Source organism: Geospiza fortis, unplaced genomic scaffold, assembly GCF_000277835.1.
Source record: "Geospiza fortis unplaced genomic scaffold, GeoFor_1.0 scaffold5, whole genome shotgun sequence".
In the NCBI taxonomy this organism is placed as follows: Eukaryota; Metazoa; Chordata; class Aves; order Passeriformes; family Thraupidae; genus Geospiza; species Geospiza fortis.
Genome location: NW_005054421.1, coordinates 945,477 through 969,147, shown reverse-complemented (window position 1 = coordinate 969,147; position 23,671 = coordinate 945,477). Strand labels below are relative to the sequence as shown.

Genomic DNA, 23,671 nt, shown 5'->3' with positions numbered 1-23,671 from the left:
ACATGCTTGAATTCTGCTTGAATCCCAGCCTTCCAGTGGTGTTTTCCATACCTGAGGTGCCCAGCAGGCAGTTGCACTGGTAGCCATTGACCAGGTCGATGCAGCGCCCTTGGTTGAGGCAAGGATTGCTGTGGCACTCATCAATCTGCTCACTGCATATGCCACCCATGTAGCCAGGGTTGCAGATGCACGTGTATGAATCTATGCCATCCTGGCATTCCCCGTGGTGGCAGGGATCAGGGTCACAGTTGTTGATGTTCTCCTCACACAGAGTGCCAGTAAAACCTGAGGAAAAGTCACGAGTAAGGAAGGAGTCCACTGGTAGGATGCTGCAGTGAATATAACGCAGGCGCAGAAAGAATTGTATCAAGAATCAGCAAAGTGGCAGAGAGCACAAAGGGTAACTGGGCACCTCAACTGCATTTCCAGCCCTGGAACACAACACTCTCCACTGTTCACAGCATTACAGAACAGCAGCATGCACGGAGAACCCTGGCACTGGAAGTGGTCACCTTCAGGTTATTTGGAACAGTAGCCATGAGAGGAAACATATAAATCTCCATCAGAAATATTTACTTGCATCAGTACAAACTGTCTGCAGGCACAGTCCTGCTGTTATTTCCTCTGCACAGTAACAGGGGGACAGAGTGGGGCTGACCTTGTTAAAATGAGCAACTACTGCAAAGATGTTGCTGAAACCTTCCCAGGGGAACTCCCTTGGCTCATGTCAAAGCTTCTGCAGCTCTGCTTATTAGAAAGTTTCTTGCCTCCTTCACTGGGAAACTTTTCAGTAACTGCAATCAAGCACCAACTGCAAACTTATTGAAGGCTGCATGCAACCTCTTGGTCAGGAGCAATGAAACAAGCAGCAGTTTGGCCTGTTTCATTCTGCTTCAGCTGGGAAACATCCTGAGCAACAGAGAGGGGCAGAATCTATCCACAAAAAGGGCTAGAGGGTTCAGGAAGCTAGGAGCAGCAAACAAGTCCCTCCTCAAGAGCCCTGCTCTCCGTGATGGAGCAGAGCTATATAAGACTGGGACAATTTCAAATAAATGGTTTTCAGAGCTGAGGTTTTGGAGCAACAGCTCACATTGCCTTCCAGCAGCTGAAGATCAGGAAGGCAGAACTTGAAATTTCAAGACACCAACTGTAGACTGATACAAACCAAGCTGCAGGGAATTTCAACAGCTGAAGAGTGGTTCTCACCTGAGTATTATAAGTGGATAAGAGGCTCCCCATTTTTCATACAGGTTTGTGGTTATTTCTGTGGTCAAACATACCAGGTGACGGCTAACATTTCCAAGTTCTGCGAACGTATGCTTGGATGAATGGGTGTGGAAGTGGGTGGGGAGAGGTAAGGGAAGCTAGTTAGAGAGATGGATATAAAAAGATGTTAGGAAGGAGGAAAAACAAACTGACAAGGGGAGAAATGGTGGCAGAGGGGGAAAAAAAAAAGAGGGCAGAGACAAATAAAAGAGGAAAGACCTGAAACAACCCAAGAAAAGAAAAGCCATGATCTACCACTGGGAAGGAGAAGTGGAATAATGCCAGAAGGGAAAGAAAAGACAAAAAGCAAGCAGTAAATAGAGCTATCTGTACAGCATTTGGCCAAACATTTTGCAGTTTTCAATCACGTTGGCAGCTGGCGATTACCGCTCAGGGAACAACACAAACACATCACTCACACCATGAGAGGAGCAGAGCAAGAACATACTCAAACTCATTGTCCAGTAACTGACCTGCCCCCAGGAAGAACTCCACATTTCAGTCTTACAGAAGGCTGTCAATATTAAATATAATACTTAGCACACATTCATTCAACAGTCATTACCTGGCCTGCTATTGTAGCTCAAGTGAGCCACTCAGAGATCAGGAAAGTTTCTGGATCTCCTAACTGGACATACCTCACCAAAACATGATTTCTCTCTTTGCAGACAAGAGTTAGACTAGGAAAAAACCATTTTAATGTTGAATATGAGAATCCTTCTGACAGGATGGAAAACAGCATCCCTCTTCCATTTTCAGTCAAATATTTAACCAAGGATTTTACTAAGAACTGCTGCTTCAGCAGCATGCATTTGGTTGCTTTCAGCCTGAAGATGCTCCTTTACATCATTTGCCATCATGGAAGCAATTGCCTTCCCTCCTCAGGTGGGATACCTGCAGTTTCTGTATTGATTTATGCAGTTTTGGTGCCAAATTCAGAACTTGCTTTTCAAGGCACAGCTCTCCACATTGTCCTCCCCTACACTACCCAAACCCACCCCAGGCCTGATAAGCTCTGCAGTCTCAGTGAGTGAAAGCAACCAGAACACACCCCAGGCCTGAGAAAGACCAAAACAGTTTCCAAGTTTGGAGAAGATTTGAGCTCTTCCTTCTTTTTGCAAGTGTCTGCTTAGTTTGTCACATGAAGTAGTCAAAAGGAAAATTCTGACCACAGTAATTATTCCTCTCCCCGTCAGAACTACTGCATTCTCCTTCTTCCAACAAATTCAATGCCTCTTCAGGAACTTTGGAAATGGTGGAGACCACGTGTGAGAAAAAAACTAGGCTATTTTTAGGCTAATCTCTGCTACATTCTGTGCAGTGAAGTCAAATTTGCCTTAATAATTTGATTACTGGAATGATTCAAAATGAGAACATTTGCACATAAATCTAACCAACCTTACTGCACATTACTGGGACTAATACAGCTCCAGGAATTGTTCAGCTTCTTTCCTAATGGAAGAGCTAAAGCCAAGGCATTTCATACCTGAATCTGTAGCATGAGCAGTGTATCAGGGACCTTGAACTGAAAGCAACCAAGTGTAGCTCCTTACTGAGAATTAGAACATAACAGCTCTGAACACTCTTATTTGACCAGATGTAAAAATGAAGATAAAACCATATCTACATCACCCCTGGAGGTCTGAAGATAAGAAAATCCTATCATTAAACCTGACGCTTCTGAATATGTAACTCACCAGGCATTAAAAAACCACCTGAGTTCTGGCCACAGCTCTGCCAACATTTCTGTGACAAATAATTTCAAATCATTCCCACTCAAATTCTGAGTGGAATTTCTTCCACAACTGTTACTGCATTTCAGTCTTAGCCTTCTGACATAAAATGCAACTTGTGACATAAAATGCAACTTAGCCTTCTGATGCAACAGAAATCAGAATGCACAGCAGCACTGCTCTGCCCATCTCTTGTTTTTCAAGCGCACACGATATAATCTGACTTGGGAGAGAGGGAGGTAAACCCCAGATAAGAGCCTTCACACTGATGTTTTCCCTTATGTGGATTCCATAGCTAGTACAGAAGAAGCTGTCATCTGCTGGGAAGCAAAGGATGGTGCTGAAAGAGGGAGGCAGAACTCCCATCAACTGTGAACTTAACTGCCACAAGTGAAAGGCTTTCTCTACTTAAATACTATTCCCTGCACAAAGGATCGGACAAAGCTCTGCAACGAGCAAGCAGCATTTCAGAGAAAGAAAGAAAAAACAGTGACATCTTTGAGACCAGCCTTTCATGTACTTAGGTTCCATGTTCTCTGCCCCCAGGGGCTCAGAAGAGCAGACTGACCTGTGGCACACTGGCACTCGTAGCCATTGGGGTGGTCAATGCACTTGGCTCCGTTGAGGCACGGCGTGCTGGAACAGTCGTCTATGTCAATCTGGCACACGGCCCCACTGAACCCTGAGAGGCACACAAACACAGGGAAACCAGGAGTCACTGAAGGACTGCACCAGGACAGCTGCACTGTCAGGAATTACCTCTAACAAACCCACAAGCCCACCCAAACTAAGCCCAGCCAATCTACATCCAGTGGCATCATGAAGCACACACACCACAGAACCTTCGGTCCTCGTCCAACCCACACTCCAAAGGTTCTGTCCTCCAGGTCAGCTTGAAAACTGAGATGGCCAAGTCACAGAGAAATAAAGCAGTGTCCACCACTGGACAGTAATGCCTGCCTGTAAAGCTGAGAGCCCACTAATAAAAATCTTTAAGGGGCAATCAAAGCAAGCAGCTAAAAATAAAATAACAGTGCATACATCACCAGAGCCTTCAGCCTAGAATTACTACAGCAGTATGGAATGTGCTGCAAAATAGCACTGGAACTTTGAAAACAGTTCTTGAAATAGTTAACAAAGTATTGACAGGTGATGTCAGGTGATGCAGATCCTTGGGCAGTTTCAGGAAAAAAAAACCATGAGGAATTCTTCTTGGAGGAAGGAACCAAAGCTGAACATCATTAGTCAATAAGAAGGGCTGCAGAGCACACTTTTGTCGTAAATTCTGAATTCAAAATTTTTTGTAACCCATGAAGAAAATAAGGATGTTCGCTCTACAGCTAACATTGATCCCTCAGCTCAGCTCTTTTTCTTTTCTAGTGGAGCCCAATTCATCTCACTCCTCATGCAAGCATCATAAACTATACTGATGCAAAGCCAGCTTCTGCCTAAAAACCTCAGAAAAAAGACAAAAAGTGTGCAGAGGGTCTGATCGTTAAAATGTACTGAGAATCTCTCTGTAGTTTCCACAACAACAGAAGCTCTTGTTGCCAGCTGCCCTTTCAGATGAGGTGTCCAACTGTGTGTTTGTCAATGCTCACTCAGTTACAGGCACAATATTATTGCAACCAACATGAAACTATTCTGATTTAATAGTGATTGCAACTCACTCACTCAAACAGGTGCTGCCATAAGAACAACAGAAACTCACAAGAAACATTTCACCCACAACAGCTGCGCAGCTCTTGGTAAGGTGAAGCAGGAAAAGCTTCCAGAAATCAGAACTCACCAGGAGGACAGACACAGAGGAAGCGGTTGACTTTATCAAGACACACTCCATTGTTCACACAGGGATTACTCAGGCATTCATCAATATCTTCTTCACAGTGAACTCCTTTAAAACCTGTTAAAAAGTAAAAATAAATAAGAAGATGTAAATAAATAAATAAATAAGAAGGCTGCAGAAAGTGCCCTTGAGAGTGTAACTGCCTCTTATACCAGGGTTGAAAGTCTAAGCAGAGTTTCATTGCAAGTTTGCAGTCTGGTCAGAAACTATGAGGTAAGAATATACACCAGAGGCTAAAAAGGGATGTTGATTGTGTAGGTTTCACTGTTGCTGAAGATGCTCACCTAACCAGCAACAGCAGAAGTCAATGCTGAATTCACATCTAATGTTTTCTTCCACTTGAGAAGGGGTTAATTACTTTGTAAAAGCTATATAAACAAACACAACAGATAGTTTTAGCTCAAGGGCTTATAGCTAATGGCAGAGTACAAGAAAAACATTAAGAAGGGTGAAATACTTGGGACTAGCCTTTCCTGTTCCACCTTTCAAAACATATTATATATTAATAAATACTATATTAATAAAAACTCATTGTAATTGTCAGGGTATCATCTGATCTCCTGCAGGGGTCACAATTCTTTATTTATATTTATGATTCTAGTACTTTATAAGTCTGTGCAACTGACAGCTTGCATCCTTTTCTTTTTTCACCCCTTTCTATCAAAGTGCAAAATACAAGACTAACATTGGTCCTTGGTTACATTGGCCATGCAAATTTTACAAGCACAATTTCATTCAAGTAGCTTTTTTTACAATGACTTCCTCAGTTCAAAGGGAGCTTGCATTATTTGGGGTATTTTAGGCACAGAAAAACCCCAAACACCATTCATTACCTGAAATCACCATATGCATACCTCAAAACACAGTCACTCTTGTAAAGGTTGCCCTTGCTTTGCTTTCCCAGAGAGATAGATAACTCTGCACATGCACTTTACCAGCTATAGTAACAAATACTTTCACACATACCCAGCTCAGCAGGCTAACTTCCTTGCTGATGCAGAGACTGGTTTCTTTCTCAGCCCTCTAATTGCTTTCTCCCTCCCACACACCAATGCCAGGTCCCCCTGGCTGGTGCCACCACAGCAGGCTCTCTCTCAGCGTTCAGCCCTTTGCAGCTTTGTGTTCCACCTGAGCAGAGCTGGCAGCCCTCCCTCAGCTCTGCCTCCTTGCCTCTTCCATCCTTGTCAGAGCCTCCCCTCACCTGGCATGCAGAGACACGTGAACCCTCCAATTTTGTCCAGGCAGGTGGCATCGTTCTGGCACGGGTTGGAGTGGCACTCATTGATGTCCATCTCACAGCGAGGCCCTGTGTAGCCCTTCAGGCACTCACAGTGGAAAGAGCCCTCGGTGTTGACGCATTTCCCAGCGTGCTCACACGGATTGCTGTTTGCTGCAAGGACAGGAAAGACACAAGTGTGCGCGTCAAAATTACTGCTCTCTCTCTTATTGCTCTCTACAGCTTCCTGAGGAGATGTTGTGGACAGGTGGGGGTCTCTTCCACAGGGCAGCACCGACAGAACAAGAGAACACAGTCTCAAGCTACGGCAGGGAAGGTACAGGTTGGATATTAGGAAAAAATTCTTCACCAAAAGAATAATAAAGTACTCTAATGCTCTTCCCAGGGAGGTGGCAGAATCACCATCTCTGGATGTGTTTAATAAAAGACTGGACATGGCACTGGGTGCTATAGTCTGGTTGAGGGGTTAGGGCATAGGGTGGAGTCGATGATCTTAGAGGTCTCTTCCAACCTCATTATTCTGTGATTCTGTGAAAACCTCTCCCCAGAGCAGGAAAGCCACAGCATTCTTTATTAGTCGTGGTCTTTTCATGGGCATTCCTTTCTGGCAAGTAATATTGGGGAAAGATTGTTCATCCTGCTGGGGAAAGGCCACGGAAGAAAACAGTGGCAGTTTCTTGCCTGTCAGGGGCAAAAAGAAGGATTGCTGTCACCATCAGGGACCAGAGGAGTAACCCTGCTCCATATTACTAACGACAGTTCTTAAGAGAAAAGTATCAGCTAGCAGGGATTAGAGAACTAATTATGTTTTCAAGGCTTTATTTCCAGATCACATTTTACATTTACTTCATTCCTGAGGCCAACAAGATGCCGCCAGAGCCACAAAACAGCCAAACTTGTCCTTTCTGTGTTTTCAAAAAGGAACAGCACTCTTGTCCAAGGCAGACTGAGGAATGAAATTCAAAGAAGTGCTTCTTTCCAACCCTTCCATGCGCTGGTTAGGCATTACCTTCACGCATCACTCTCTCTAGAAGCATGAACGAGCACTCACAAAACTGTAAGTAAGTCTGTAAGAGTGCAGTTAATCCCCAAAACAACACAACAGCATGCTATCAGAGAACTACAGCTTTAAAAGCCCACGTGGTCACCAGTCTTGGAAGGCACTCAAAAGATCCAGCCATATTCTGGCTGTCAAACAGCCTTGATATATTTCTACTGAGGCTGTAGCTGCAACAGCTCCCACACAAACTGCAGTGCTCTCATTGCACCCTGCAGTTCTAAGGGACAGCTTCATTATCACATCTGTTTGCAGGCACTCCCCACACAGTGCCAAAGCCCTCTTGCACAAGGAAGAATGGCTAAGCATTGCCCTGCTTTTCATATTCCAGCTCAAACATGGACAGCTATTCCAGCTCAGCCCTTTGCCCCAGGTCTCGCACAAGTTTAAAATGCATCTGAAGACACTGAAATGGAAGGGGGAGGCCACAAAAGGAGTCCCAAGTATGTGGGGAAGCTGTGACAAAATGTGCATTCTTGCACTCACAGAGAGCAAACAGAAACTCACCCATTGCACATTCATCCACATCCTCAGTGCAGTCTGCTCCCTTGTGGCCCTGGGGACAGGTGCAGATGTAGTTTCCATTCACAGGGTTGGTGTCACAGAGAGCACCTTTCTGGCACGGATTGCTAACACAGGCATCATCCAAGTGGCACAGAAGACCTAAAGAAGCGTCCAAGAGTTTATTAAAATAGAGAGATGAAGCAGTCAGACTGTATTGTACACAAATTCTGTGTTCTGGTATTTCAGATAGAGACTCCCATAGCAAGAAACTTGAGCAGGCTTGAGCCCTGAACTACCACAGGGAATTCATCACACACTTATAGAATATCATATTTAAATACAAATTCTGTTACTTTAGAGGTGTGTTTCCAGCACTTCTGAAGCAGGAAAACGGCTGACCATTATCAAAATCTCATCCTTGGAGCAGTTAACTAACTCTTCTCTCAAGCCAGCATGATAATTTTTCTGACATCTGAAAAGGTGCACATGAAGCTCGCTTTAATTCAGATATGCAGATCATTTTTATTTCCATGTAGTTAGGAGATACACTTCCACCTAACCTAAACCAGGAAATCTTCCACTATACCAGTGAGGATGCCCAGGTCCTAACACAATCACACAAAAATATCTAAATTTGCTTTCTGGATTCATATAATTATTATGAAGGGCATAGAGCAAGTCACACTCATGGGCAACTTCTCAAGCAAATACAGATTCTGCTAAGGGCTGGTGTCACAGTTTGATGTTGGCACAATGCCAGTGCCCCCATGAAAATATATGCTCCCTGGTGTCTGCTGTGACCAGGAATAGAGCAAAGCAGGCTCCAGCTTAGGAATAAAGAAGAAAAAAACTTTATTAACCTACAACTATATATAGAAAGAAACACACACAGAACTCAGAATGAAAACCTTCCAAAAACATTCGTCCTCCCCCCACCAAATTCCCAATACATCCATTCCTCAGATCACCAACTCTCAGTCCATCACCACCCTTTAGATAATCAATTCTCGGTTCATCAAGGAGAGAGGAGTCTCTCTTGTACCATAGGCTTCCCCTGGAAACACAGCTGAGACCTCTTGTGTTTCCATGTCACTCGTGGCACCGCTTGGAGATCATTTGCCAACCTGACATCTTCCTTCCATGCCCAGTGCTCTCACCACTGCACATGGACCAGAGCTGCTTTTAAGGACAGCTAGAAAAAGATCTTTCCTTGCAACCTAAACTGTACTAAGTTTGTCTTCTAGCCTGGCACAAATACTTCTTTGTCCCAGGCTAGAGGGGTTTAACAGCTCCTTGCTCACGGACAGTGCTTTTCCTCCCGGTGGCGAAGTGCGTGGAATAAACACCCCACTTTAAACAAGTGCATAAACCCCAGGGAGCACCTTCCGTGCAAGTGCCAGACTTGTGCAAGTGGTGCGCCCTCACCTGCCTTCCCCTCTGGACAAATGCAGGAGAAGGAAGCCACCCTGTCGATGCAGGTAGAGCCGTTGGCGCAGGAGGCAGTGAAGCAGTCGTCGATGTTCTTGCTGCAGTCGTCCCCGCTCCAGCCGTTGACGCAGACGCAGGCGTAGCCCCCGTTGTGGTTGGTGCAGGTGCCCCCGTTCTGGCAGGCATTGGGCTGGAGCTGGCACTCATCCACATCCTCGGTGCAAAACTGGCCTGGGGTGTTGGGGAAGATAAAACAGGAAAGCCTTAGAAATATGATTGCCTGGCAAAAGATTTTGAGAATTTAGAAACCATAAGTGAGATTGAAATGAAAGCAAGCTTTGAGATACCTCAGTTACTGAACAACGGGAAAACAATGGTGTGGCCAGCTGAAGATAATCCCCTTTTGATGGAACAACACCCTCTGCCTGCAGGCAGGCCCAAGGGTCAGAGCAGACCCTACTAGCTTGGTAGAAGGGATCTAAAAATGAGGCTTTAGGGTTTAAAATGTAACACAGTATGGTAATGTAGTGATTCTTATAGGCTGTATGCCCCCCCCCCAGCCGTTGACGCAGACGCAGGCGTAGCCCCCGTTGTGGTTGGTGCAGGTGCCCCCGTTCTGGCAGGCATTGGGCTGGAGCTGGCACTCATCCACATCCTCGGTGCAAAACTGGCCTGGGGTGTTGGGGAAGATAAAACAGGAAAGCCTTAGAAATATGATTGCCTGGCAAAAGATTTTGAGAATTTAGAAACCATAAGTGAGATTGAAATGAAAGCAAGCTTTGAGATACCTCAGTTACTGAACAACGGGAAAACAATGGTGTGGCCAGCTGAAGATAATCCCCTTTTGATGGAACAACACCCTCTGCCTGCAGGCAGGCCCAAGGGTCAGAGCAGACCCTACTAGCTTGGTAGAAGGGATCTAAAAATGAGGCTTTAGGGTTTAAAATGTAACACAGTATGGTAATGTAGTGATTCTTATAGGCTGTATGTAAATGCTACAGGATTTGTATCTTGTATTAGATTGGTTAGTGAGAATTAGAATATTCAGCACAGAAGATTTATGGTATTGTAATGGGAACCTCGCTCTCTCATCCTCTTTACCACACTCTTGCCTTCTCTCTCTTTATTTCTCTCTCCCTCTTTGGGGCCTGCTCTGAGCTGTGCCTGGCAGCTCCCAGCAGGGCCCTGCACCCAGGCCCTTTGCAATAAACCACAAGTTCCACGACCTGGCTGCAGAGATCTCTGGTGTCCGTCCGTGCCACCCGCATTGCTCCTACACTGGGGCACAGAAAGGAGCAGGTTTAATGCACCTCAGGTGCTCGGACTCAAGGGGGTTCTTGCACAGACAACATGACCAAAGGGAATGCTGTAGTCCCCCAGTTGATGCTCCTCAATTCCAGCATGCTCCAGTGCCAGAACTTCCACAGCACTGTCACCAAATCAGGCAAAGACAACCAGCATCCCTAAACAGCCCCAAAGCAGGAGCTGGACTGCAAATTACTTTAAAAGAATTACTTTTAAAAATAATTACTTTAAAAAGGCACAGTGCAAGAGCCAGCAGGCAGCCTGCAGCACACTGGAGATACATCTGCAAGGAGCTGAGAAGCAAAAAGAACGAAGGGCTGCCTGCAGAGCAGCCAAAGGGACTAAGGAAAGATGGTTTGACAAGAAAATCTTGGCCAAAGGAGTATCAACAGGTCAGCAGCAAGGTCACACTTGTCAGGAGAACTTAATTCTTTCCTGTATAATTATTCAATGATGATTACCCAGTGAGGAAGAATAGAATTCTTAAAACTCTTCCACCTGAAATATTAATTGGCCTTGCCCCAGGTATTGTACAGACAACCATAAATACTTGGGGGTTTCTTGGTTGTTGAGACATTTTTTCTTTCTTTTCAGTAACAAAATAAGTAATCTAAAAATGTTCTTACGACCAGAGATATTAAAGAGAAGAAAACAAGTGTACACTCTTAGGGAGATTTAAGGAAAAAGACCAAAGGACCAGTAAGAATGAAATAATTTTCAAAGGATGCTGAACTTTACAGTCACATTTAGTGAAGTTTTTTTTTTGCTGAAATCCATCTTGCTTTGACATCAAAATCTGGAGAACCTTCCACTTGCAATAATATTTTGCTTCAACAGTTATTCATCTTCCCCATTAAAGTTGCACAGTTTACTTTTAAGCCAAAATTGTTTAGCTGAAGTTTCAAGTAATTTTGAGTTTCCTGAACAGACAAAACCTCCTGAGCACCAGCCCATTTCTTCCCAGGCTGGCATACGGGTACACATGTGCAACCACAGAGTACTGGTCACAGTCCACAATCTTCTTCTTGATATTGAATAACTATTCTCTCCTTTCAGTTACATTAAAAACTCTCTAAGCACTGAAAGCTTAACTTTTTTTATTTTAACACTTCTTGGTAACTTGCTTTTGCCAGCCTTACTAAAATGTTGATAGGATGCACACAGCATCAGAAGATGGCCCTTTATCAGAGAGTGAGATTTGATTTGTCTGATGTGACCTTCCCCTCTTGCCCAGCTGACACCACCTCCTCTCTCACTGGCTTCCAGCAGCTTTCTGTTATTTGGGTCAAAGCTCTTCAGTAAATATCTTCTCCCACAAGATTTCTCTTCCCCAGCCACTCTATCTGCTGCACATTTACATTTGCATGGAATTCCCCCCATATTCCAAGAATAAGAAATTCAAGAGCAGGCCACAGGTCTTCTCTGCCAATGCACCTGGGCTCCAGTTTATTCAGGCTTGCCAAATTAAAAATACTTATCAGATGTTGATAAGTCACATTGTTTATTAATGGCTCAGAAATAATGATGCAAGAGCACAGACACACCCTCCTCCAATACACCAAACTGAAACATTTATCCTGAGCAGGAATCTAAAAACATCCAAACGTAACCATCTCCATCTACTATACTCATGATTCCTTTTGTTTTCAAAGTACTTGGATAAATCCTAGCCTTTGATCCCATGAGACTTGGATTTTTTTTCCCACTTAGGGGCAAAGAAATGAAATTATTATTAAAAGAATAAGTTGAATAAGTTGCACAACTGTGTTCTGTGAGTATGTTCCATTCTCTGGTAGGACTACTTCACAACAATAATTTTATCACTTGGAAAACCATAACAAAATTTTGACAGCAATGATAATTACAGTAGAATTTTCAGAATTAATCTTCAATCCCCGGTTTGCTCAGTGAAAGAGTTGGGGAGAACTCGATCCCTTGCCATTGTTATCTGTGAAACACCTCTGTGCATTATGAACACACAAACCATGCATTTGTCACACTAGCAGTGGTTTGTTCAGGAGCTTTCAGTGCTGCCTTATCAGCGGCCACCCTGGCAAGAGCCAGAGAGCTGGGGCTGGCTCTGAGCAGTCACACATATCTCGCAGCCCAACACAACCCACTCCCTCCAGGAAAAAATAATCAAGACCTTATTTGCTTATTATAAAAGTGATTTTCCTTCTGTTCCTGGAGGGGGCCCAGCCCAGATCAAAGGACTCCCTCTCTGAGGAACCCTTGCAGAGCTCACATCCTTTTGGCTCAGCCAGCCTGAGCTGCTGCCACCAGAGCACGGAGAGGTTTCAGCCACAGCACTCCCCAGTGCGGTGCCTCAAAAAAATCATTTGCCTTTTGACTGGCTGAACACAGCTCCGCGCACAGAACGCAACACAGCCCCGCAGACAAAATGCACCACGGCTCCGCGCACGGAACGCACCACGGCTCCGCGCACAAAATGCAACATTCTCTGGGCTTTTGGCGAGGGTGATTGAGCATGGGAGTACATGCTTTTAATTTGTATCTTTTTTGCTGCTGGGGGATGTTTTTTATAGTTGTTTGTGGTGTTTTGTTAAGCAAAGATGGGCTAACTAATCGCCCATATAAACCATCAGGGCTTGGTTCTGACTTCCCATTTTGAGTGTAATACCAACACTTAGGCCTTTTTTTAGTATTTTTTTACTAGTACTCACTCTCCACTTCTAGAAAGGACAGCACCAAGAGACATCATTGATGTCCCTTCAATAACCCTATGTTCTTGGCTATTCCATTTTTCTGCAGCCCTAAACTAAACCAAACTTTTAAAAGGTCAATCAGTGCCTTCATAAGAAAAGAATACAGAGCTTAAACTTCTTCAAGCACTTGAACTATATTTTAAAGACACATACCACATTTGAGCTCCTTGAATCTGGTCCTCACTTGGCTTCTCCAATTTCTAATGCCCCTTTTGCAACACAATTGTATTTGTGTTTAATTATGAATATGAATTAGAGCTGCACCTTAATGCAATTTGTTTTAAAAACAAAGGAAATCCAATTCAACATATTAAGAGGCATAAATGAACAATTAACTATTGCATTTTACTATTGAGTACTTTAATGAAAAGACCTTGTTCCTAATTGAAGACTTCTCTCTGCCAGGTTAGTTAGATTTAAAACCAAATGAGATGATGTCTCGTTTCTGAAACAATTTACTTATGGGATGCTGCTTTGACTTAACTGTTACAAAATAAATACATTTATTTGTAGACATGTAGTTGGCAAGCTTGTTTTCTGCTTCTTAAGAGTTTTAGGAAGAATCAAGTCTTTCATCCTCAGAACAGAAATTCAACTTCCAAGGGCAAAGTCCATGATGGATTGTACAAACTGCACAGTGCAATGCACATGTCCACAACCCAAGTCACTTCTGAATGCTACAATTACTCAATGTCAGTTCATCTAGCTGCACGTTTGTGTAGGTATTTCTTTCCTTGTGCTCTCACTAGTTTCAATTACATTTCCAAAAGACACACAGTAAACACAGGCTGAGCTAGTGAAGTGTGAATATACTTACAGCACAATAATTTGATGGAAATGTGGAAACATACACATAAAAGACAACAAGAAAGGAAACACAACTTACTCCAAGAAGGTAATGAAAACCTAGCCTGACCTTGATATTTGCAGAGCCTGGGAAATGAGTAAAATGCCGACTCAGGTTCTGAGTGACCTTGTACAAAGTAAACAGCTAGTCCATGTGGTATTTCAAAATTGAAAACTAGAAGTAGAAAAAGGGAACAGCATTCAACTCTTAGCACTTTTTGCCCACTATGAAACTAAGTTACTTCCTGCATATTTCCCCTCCCTCAGAAAAGCCATAGGGAATAAGCCAGACATGCTTGCTGCTTTGATTGCTCCCATTTTCAGAGCCTCAGGAACTGCAAGGGACTCCAGGAGCTTCTCTTTTGGCAGACACAGGATTCAAGGCCTCCCTCAAGTCATTGTACCAGATCTCATTGATGAGAAACAGCCAGCCCTTCTCCTTCTTTATGTTGGAAAGAAAACAAAGCCTGATTTATACAGGTAAAGCAGCACATAAAATTAGAACAATGCTACACCAAAAGTGAGCAGCATTAGCTTGAACAAAGCAGTCAGTGAAACAGCCACCCTGGAAAGCAGCACCAGACATCTCCAAAGAGCTGATCCTACCAAACCTTAGAGGGCTTGCATTGACCTCAATTCCAGCTGCATTGATCCTGCAGGACCCTCAGACAGTTCAAGCAGAGGAACTTCATCTTTGGCAGAACAGACTTTCCAAAAAGGAGAACATTTTCTTGGCCTCTTAACAGCAGGAAAGTCTGCTGATGCACAGCTGGAGTATCAGAGGCTAAAGCTCCTGACAGCAGATCTAATGCAGTTTAATCACTAAAAACATTTTGTAGGGCAAAGGGTGCAAATACTTTCCTGTGCCTTGAAAAAAAAAAAAAACCAGCTCCTTGAAAACTGAGCTGGGAGGAGATGGCAATATCCCATTTCTCCCAAAATCACAACCACCCCAGCACCGGGCTCAGACTGAACTGGAAGTCAGAATATCTTACAAGTTTAGTGATACTGGAAAGGCAACTTGTGAGAATCACAAACTGGTCCTCGGGGTCTTAAGAGACCCACTGGAAAGGGAGCATCAGGTCTCAAGAAGCTTTTATGCCATCATCCACTCAGCAGCTGAAGAAGTTTGTCACTTATCTCAGACACAGCACACAGGGAAGAGGTCACTAGCTCTCCTGAAAGGGCTACATAGGAACTATAAACCAGTTCTAGACAAAAACTCTTTCAAAGAGTAGCTTAATTCATAAAACATTCCAAAGATTGCTGTATGGGTTTTGAATACAACCAGTGTAGCTCAAAAAAGCATGGCTCATTAGAACTGTTTGCATTTTTAATCCAAGTTTCAAAGGACTCCTAAGTGAGAAGGTGAACAGCATCTTATCAAGACTCAAGAAGGGGCTAAGAGATAAGGAACAGTATTTGTATACATGCCCAAATCTAACCGTGGCAGAAGGGCATCAGTGCCACACTCCAAAGGACCCTGCACTTTCTTCTCCTCTCTAACCACACGTGTGCATGTTCAGGATGCCAGCTGGCAGGCTGAGAGAAGGACACTCCTCTGTCCAGTTCTGGCTTGAAACACAAGAAAAATGCCTGCATTGACAGTGTGACCCAACACGCACCCAGTAGCTCAAAGCTCAGTTTCCTCATGCTCCTGTGCGAGCCTCCTTAGCAAACAGAAAGGGAAAAATTGCATTTTGAACCATCGAGCCTTCCAGGAAAATGGTATCTATGAAAAATACTCCAGCTCCCACGTTTTTGAATTGTGTATTTGTAAAAGCATTCAGTTCAATCTTTAACCCACAGAACCATCCATGCTCCTTGAAACAGTTCAGCAACATTTAATGCACACAGGCACTGGAGCGTCTAATTAATGACCTAGAGGGTGATGAAAGAGTAGGCAGGGGTGGCTTTAACAAAATAACATTTCTCTTTTCCAAGGGGAAGCCAGGGATTTCAGACAGGTTCAACCAAGTGAGGCTGCTGGGCAGTGCAACAGCAGGCAAGGCTGGAGGCACAAAAGCCAAGCAAAACACAAAGGCAAACAGCCTGGCTGCAGAAGGTTTGGGTTAGGCACTCCTTGAGGAAACAGCAGCTTCCCTGGAAGGGCTCAGCAGGGACCTGTGCTCAATCACAGCTTTAATCAGCAAAACAAACACCACTGAGCAGACATTTGACTGCAAGGAACAATAACTAATGCAAACACTGCTTGTGCAATGCGGATGGCACAGCCTCTGTCAGGAACACATTTTGCAGTACTGGAGCCACCACCTCTGAATAAAAGAGAGACAGAGTTCACAGCCTGACAGACCACCGGAGAAAGAACTTCCTAGGAGACTTATAAAGGAATTGCTACCCACAAAGAGAGCTAATAAAGAGTGCAATACATCCGTTATTGCAGGGAAGATGCAGCACATGGCAAAGTCTACAAAAGAAAATATTTGATTGTTTACATAATTTGCTTTATTGACACTGGGTATCTCAAAGCAGAGAACTGCAAACTTCTCTGAAGGAGAGAGTCTTCATCCAGACCAAAATGTCCTGAACAATAAACAGGCAATACTGAAAGGGATCTCAGGTGTGATGCCCAGATCACATCCAAATTCTAGACCCTTGAACAAAGCCACCCCCACAGCTCCCTGCAGGCAATGCAGCAAATGAGACTGATCCTCTCATCTCCAAGGATGGCTGCAGGGGCACGCAGAATTCATGCACTGCACTGTTTGCACCTGCCAGAGTTGCATGTGAGTTTAGAAAAGGTCTTCCCTGCTTAAGTTTTACAGTAGTTCCCTCAGAAAAAAGGGCTGAAGCCAACTGTTTTCCCTTTCAGGAGTTTTCCAAAGAACAAGCATCACGGCTTTCAGAAATGTGCTCCTTCCCCAGGATCTCACAGCATCTTTCTTCCAGAGCAGCAAAGCAGTAGCAGCCATTCCCAAACCTCAGGTGCTCAGGTTGTGGTTTTATTTTCATTTGATCTCAAATAGATGTCAAATACCAAAGAAATCATAAAATTTAAGAGCTTAATATAGAATTTGAACACTTGAAGACAAATCTATGATTGTAATGAGCAGAGCAAGCATCTGTGTTTATTTTAGGCTAATATGGTAGAGAAAAGAGTTTAATTTCATAACCACACTGGGAAGCATGCAGTGGAACTAATGGGCTTTTACAAGGGATTTTACAAGCCCCAAATACAAAACTCTGGGCTTTAAGAGACTTATGCACGGCCTGATCCATTAAATACTGCCCTAAATCACTCCCCACAGACTGCTGGGTAGAGAAGAGCAGTCCTGACCAAGCTCTTCAGAGGCAGCAATACAAATGATCAGAACAGGATTCATTAAAAATGCATTAAAACTGATGCACTGATGACAGACTGGTTTAATATGGTGGGGGCAGGTGAAGTGACCAGGGACAGCAGCAGGACAGAGAGGTAACCCACAGGAAATACACATCACCAAGCTACTCTCTGCTCTGTCCTTCTCTTTACCTCCTCTGGAAAATCCAGTGAATCAGGGAAATACCAAACAAGTGAAAAGATCTGCAAGGCAAAAAAAACTGACAGCAGGAGCCAAAACTTACAATGAAAGCTTCATATTCTCAAGCTATCTCAGCAACCCATCTTCAGTAATTACCCAAAGACAAATCACCTCATTTTAAGTACAAGGGAAGGGACAGGAACTGCCAGAAACGAGTCAGCTGGAGATGTAACAACTGCTCCCTATTAGTCTGGTCTCCAGCAGACATCCACCAACCCAGCCTCACCAGAGGGGTCTGGCCCATCTTGTTTTAGTGCCAAGCACATAAAAGAGGTACTGAAAACCCAAGGACAGCTCCATAGGAGCTCATTTGGCACACCTGACTGCTAAGAGTACTTCCCCAGCTGGAAAGGCACCAAGGGCGTGAGGGAAGGCGGCAGCGGCTGGACACGGCCGCTGTCATCAGATCAGCTCAGCTGTTCACACCTCAGGTGTTTTATTACTGCTGCCTCCCACCCAAGGCTTGGGAATGAGAAGCAGCACCAAGCAAACAGGAGGCTGTGGTAGGTGTTCCAGAATCCACGCTGGATGAAGGACCAAGGGTGTAACTTCTAATGCCTCTGGAATCCGTCCCCTCCGCACGACACCGAGATCAAGGGCCACAAGAGAAACAAACAACGTCCAGGATAAAGTCTGTTTGTGTCCAGCACTTCAAATCATTTGTACACTCAAGCTTGGAGCTGCCAGCTCTGGAGGCTGCCACGTGCTCCCTGCTCCCTTTGTATCTGCCAGCTCAAACATGACGGAAAAGAACGACCCATGATTGCTCTTGGCCTCTGTCAGAGCTGCTCTTGGAGATGCCACTGCAGTGACACCAGCCAACCCATCAAGCTTGGCATAGACAGATCCCAGCCAGTACCAAAGAGGCCACTCTGCTTTTTAATAAAGCCTGGAAAAGCACCAGGATGCTGATCACTGCTGCACTGCTGGGGAAGATGAGTGCTCTTCTCATGGAGGCATGACCCAGCCTCCCTGAGCTCACACAAAGGTCTTGGGACATCATTTGGGATCACCAGGAGGGACAGGAGAACAGCCCTGACAGGACTCTCTGTCAAATAGCAAGGATGTATATCTAATGATTTAGGAGACTGGCATGTTCAATATTTATCATCCACGTCACCTATTGTCAGAGTTAGCGCCCCTACATTTTGGCCCTCTAAGTACACCAAGAGGGCAGCATTTTTGGAAAGAGGGCAGCATTTTTTGGAACACTAAACTAACATGACTTGTCACTGTGTGCTTTGGTGACACAGAAGCTGAGGAAAGTGGTATCAGGCAAAGAGTTTTAAGAAACAAAATACCTGAGCGTATGATCTTAAATTAAAATGTTACATATTAGCCTTTTGATGTTTATCCCCCTTCTTAGAAAAGAAAAGTCACGTCTGCCCAGAGTTGAAGACTGGGATTTTCAAAGAAAACCAGGGAGCAAATATTACTCGAATTAAATAGGAATTGAACCCTTAACACTCCACTTTGAAAATTCCTGCCTAAAGCTCTGCAGAAAAAGTAACCCTTGTGCTAGTGTTTAAGAGCATATGACCAAGCTAACAGCAATTTTAATTAAAAAGCACAGCCCTGCTGCCTGAAGAGCTTTTCTGCTCAAGACAAACATTTGCTGCTGAAGCTAGCTCCCAGTGCTGGAGTTCTTTGGTGGAGTCAGCTGTTAGCACACTGTGCTTCCCTTAGAGACAAAGGTCGCCTAGATTTTAAAATATACAGCTCACTGGAGCCCTCTTTTCAGGGGAAAACAAAGCCTAAATAAATACAACTGCCATGGGAGTCTCGCCTTCCCAGCCACAGGGCAGAAATAATGAAAGGGAGTGAGCAGGCCAAGCCTGCATCTGAAGCACTATAATGTGAGTCTTCCAAAACCCACTTGAGAGTGGCACAGGGTCCCCCAAACCCAGAGACTCACCCCACAGCTTCTGATGCAGCAAACTGCAAAAGATTTAACTCCATGGAGGGCACAAATCTTTATCTGTGCTGTGCGCTGCTCCTGAAACATGATTTGGGCCAAAAACAGATTCATGGTGAGCCTCTAAAACACTGCAGACTTTCCAGGGGAGCAGGAGTCTTTCTTAGACATACAAGAAAAACATAATCATTTACAGCATTTAGCATTGGTAATCTCTTAGGCACCCAAGGCATCTTTCTAGACCCAAAGCTGCACAGGTCAGGTCAACAGAATCAACAGGTGCATTTTAAACCAAGCTTTGTTTCTTTAGATGAACTGTAGCTAGAATGACTGAGCAGCCTTTAAATTCTCAGATGGTTTCCCCATGTGTGTGGAAGGACACTCTAATCTTCATATGGCTTTCAGCCCTGGACTGCCATCACTTCCCTCTGCACCCACTCACTGTGAAACTGCTCTGTGAATTTGAATTCCTGATCCCAGGGAAAAAAAAAAAAAAGAAAGAAAAGAGGCAAGAAAGGGGGAAAAAAAGGCAGATGGAAAGGATTTTTTACTAGATTAGTGAGTTAAAGTGGCACACTCCAACAAATCCCAGAGCCAGCTCAAGGGAAAGGGAAGAGTGTGAGCAGGGAGAGAAGGTAATGACATTCCTCCTCAGACCACAATGAGGCTGAAGAACAGCAGCATAAAACAGTCCTCACATGGCACTTTATCTGATGTTAGCCAGGATTGTTGGCTAACTGACTCAAACCACACTTACACCAAATTCTCTGGCCCCTCATGCACAGAGAACAGACTTCACACTTTGACAAAGCACCCAGGACTGTCTCCAAGGAAAGGAGCAGCTTCATCACACATCTGCACCACTGTGCTTTGAAAGGACCCAACACAGAGGTTCTAACAAAGGCCCCATCCTGGGACAAGATAAAGTCATCTTCAAACAAACCAGCAATCAGTTAACATTCAGCAACAGGAAAGATCTGGGGCAGTTTCACCCAAGCACACCGGAGACTGCCTTGCCAGTTACAAATTTGTGAGATTGATAATCACTGTAAACATCTAAAATACAAGAACTTTGAAGGTGACAAAACCACTGGTGACAGCATTTCTCATCCTTGTTTTTGAAAGACAAGATTTTATCTTTCCGGAAAAAAACAGCAAAATAAGAATGAGAAGGCAGGCACCTCAGCAGAAAAGGAGCAGTGAGCTCTGTTTGAGGAGCAGGAAATAAGACTGAAGGCAAACAGCATCACAAAAGGTAGGAGCAAGCAGCTAAATAAAGGAGTTGTTTTTTTTTTAATGCATAGTTATATAGCCCAGCCAACCACCTGTCAGGGAATTACAAGAGGCAGATGGTTACCAAAAGGAACTGGGAAAGATTCTGTTTCAGTAAAGGTTGCTCCAATATTACTTTACATAAAACTTGTCTTGATCACGTGCAGTACAACTTCTTGATTTTTCTAGCAAGGAATGGCACTGCTTTCTCTGTGCCATGAAGCACAAACCATATTAACACACACCAGAGAGCATCACCCACAGCACAAAGATTAAATAAAGACTAAAACTGCAGAGAAACTTAATCTTCCCCAAAAATAGTTGACAAGTACTTGAAAGCAGAGTCTGTTATGAAGACAGCACATCTACACTGTCAGGTGTTCTTAGAAAATTTAACATCCTTCCATTTTTGGCGGATGTTTCCTTACAGATATGGGTGTTTGGGGTTTTTTTTTAAGCAGCACACAATATCCCCTAACCTCATGATCTCATTGGAAGCTTTTGTTTTCCTGAGGTGTTCATTCTCACCGTTTAGCCCTGCTGAGCTATAACATTTATCAGGACAGACTCCGAAAGAGCTGCCTGCTCAGCTCTCCCCTCTTTACTTACCTTAGAGATGATTTAAAATGCTATAAAGCCCCTGTGTGTAAAGGATGGACCTGCAGTTATGCATTTCCTTACTGCTGAATAACTGATGTTTTATTTACTCCTGTCAGCACCAACTGCAGTTTAACCTTGAAAAAAACACCATCTTTCTCTCCAAACTACTGCAGAAGTTCTCTATCCATCCTCCCTGGTTTGTGCCCTGCCTCGGTGTCACCTCTCATGTCTCCAAGCTGGATGTTCAGTGTTTTCCTCACTTCCTTGGTCTCTAATTGAAGATGCAGGGAAGGGATTGAAGTCCATTCAGAAAAAAAAAAAAAAGCTTTTTTCACAAAAAATGTTACTGAGTTGACAGAGAGGAGTCACAGAAACTTGCACTGTGCATTTCAGACAGTTGAGTTCCATAAAGGTTCTCACCTTCATTGTTCAAACAGCCAAGCTGCTGCTTCCTAAATTGTGAGCTCATTTTTATTTCCACACTGACCTAATCCTAGAAAGACAACGGCCTTGAGAAGGCGTCACCTCAAACCACTGCGGCACTGATAACCTCAGCTGCACCATAAACAAGGACATTCTCAGAAAGGCCATTCCATTAAACTGTGCTAGAGAGCCACAGGAGCCTCGTGCTGGGGGAGCTCCTCTCTCTTCCCAGGGTTTCCCTGGAGGGAAGCATCCTTCACACACACAGGGTTTTCTGCAAGTGCCATCCACACAGGAGAAACACGGCACAAGAGAGGCCACAACACTGCCTCACCACTTTTCCCATTGCTACTCAGAGCCCAAGAGAGGTTCAGAGAGAGAACCACCACAACTGCATTGCAAAGAGTCGACTGGGGAGAAAATCTACCAAAAAACCAAACAGAATCACAGCCTATGGCTTGTGATAGAGAGACCAAGGTCTCTTCCAGGGGAGTTGCAGAAGTCATCCCTGGCTGACAGCAGACATCCACCTGAATCCTGTAAGCCAAGCTAAATTTATGATGCCAGGATAATCCCTTGGAGACTGTATGCTCATGGTCATTACACCCTCTGTGCTTGGGAGCAAGACAGATTAATTTGCTACTGACAGGCGCCAGAAATCACAACAAGGGTTATAATTTCTGTGGGATGGAGCAAGACTATGGGGGTCACTAAGGGTTTGCTGTCTCCACACCCAAGCTCTCATGTTTTCCTTTATAGGTTTCACTTTCTGCAGGCTTTCAGGACATGGAGAAGTAGCACAGAAGCAAGGACACTTGCTCATTGAGGGGAGGACTCATTTTCTCCTATTTGCACATAGTTTCAAAGAGATATGCAAGCTGTGGTGCACTTCACTCTTATGTGGTTTTCACTTCATTTAAGAATATATAATTCTTTTAAGTTAATGAAGGTTCTTAACTGGCAGCCTCCTTTGCATTTAATGACAAACATTTTACAACCAGAATTAATGTTCTCTGAGGAAAAAGGCGTTTTTTAAACTGGTTTTAGGTCTTTTTTTTTTTCTCCTACGATTTTCAAATAAGGGCAAAACCATACTCAGCTGAAAAAGTGCGTCAGCTAAGACTAGTATGACTCAAAAAAACTCAGCCCATAACCGGAGGTGTTTGTTTATTTTTGAGGTATGGAGACATTTTGCAACTAAATATGACACTGAGTTTCCTGTAAGCTGCTTCCTTATATTGTGCATAACAGTTTCTTGAAACTCATGGTGTTTTCCCCTTCAGACTCTAAGTAAAACCAGACTCATTTATGAAGCAAAAGGAGCTTTGCTAGTTGGAGAACTCTACATAAAAATAAGCCTAGCAGGAAAACAACAGTAGCAAAACCATAAGCTTCCCATATATACACTGCTCTTCCCTCCTTTTTCCCCTGCCTTTCAGATTTGCCCTGTTTCTCAGCAGCATTGCTATAACCAACAGGATCATTATCCCAACTTAGAAATACCCCTGCACGTATCAGCAAATGCCCACAGCTGTAACAGCAAAGCCACGTTTTGTGCTTTTGGAAAACATTTCTCCATTTACAAAGTGCAAATCCACACGAGAAGCGCAACTCATGGGGAAATTCTCCCTTGTTGTGGTGGTTCTGATACCAACAGCTTTTCTTTTAAGGGGTGCACTGGCATCTGCCCTGACTGTGGGCACGGGGCCAGGGCCACATCCCTGTGGGTGCCCCAGCGTGGTTATCAATTGTTGTGGTGTTGTTGTGAGGGTCCCCAGGACAAGGTGAGAGATGAGAATTGACTTCAACTTCTCAGGAGGCTGACATTATATTATATTTTATGTAGTATATTATTATATAGTATATATATTATATTTTTATCCTATTATATTTTATATATTATATTTTTATCCTATTATATTTTATATATTATATTATATATTATATTTTTCTCTATTTTATAGTTTATAT

At 43.9% G+C, this 23,671-nt stretch overlaps 1 protein-coding gene across 1 annotated transcript in view; it reads right to left on the bottom strand.

Annotated features, from left to right (window-relative positions):
* NOTCH2 (notch receptor 2) overlaps window positions 1–23,671 on the bottom strand; it is an 81,303-nt gene that overhangs the window by 38,569 nt on the left and 19,063 nt on the right. Inside the window, exons 6-12 of the mRNA XM_031061670.1 lie at window positions 11,323–11,331; window positions 9,069–9,302; window positions 7,647–7,802; window positions 6,047–6,235; window positions 4,789–4,902; window positions 3,568–3,681; window positions 52–285 (exon numbers count right to left, since the gene is read on the bottom strand). Coding sequence (XP_030917530.1) covers window positions 52–285; window positions 3,568–3,681; window positions 4,789–4,902; window positions 6,047–6,235; window positions 7,647–7,802; window positions 9,069–9,302; window positions 11,323–11,331 — 1,050 coding nt within the window. The remainder of the gene's footprint in view (window positions 1–51; window positions 286–3,567; window positions 3,682–4,788; window positions 4,903–6,046; window positions 6,236–7,646; window positions 7,803–9,068; window positions 9,303–11,322; window positions 11,332–23,671) is intronic.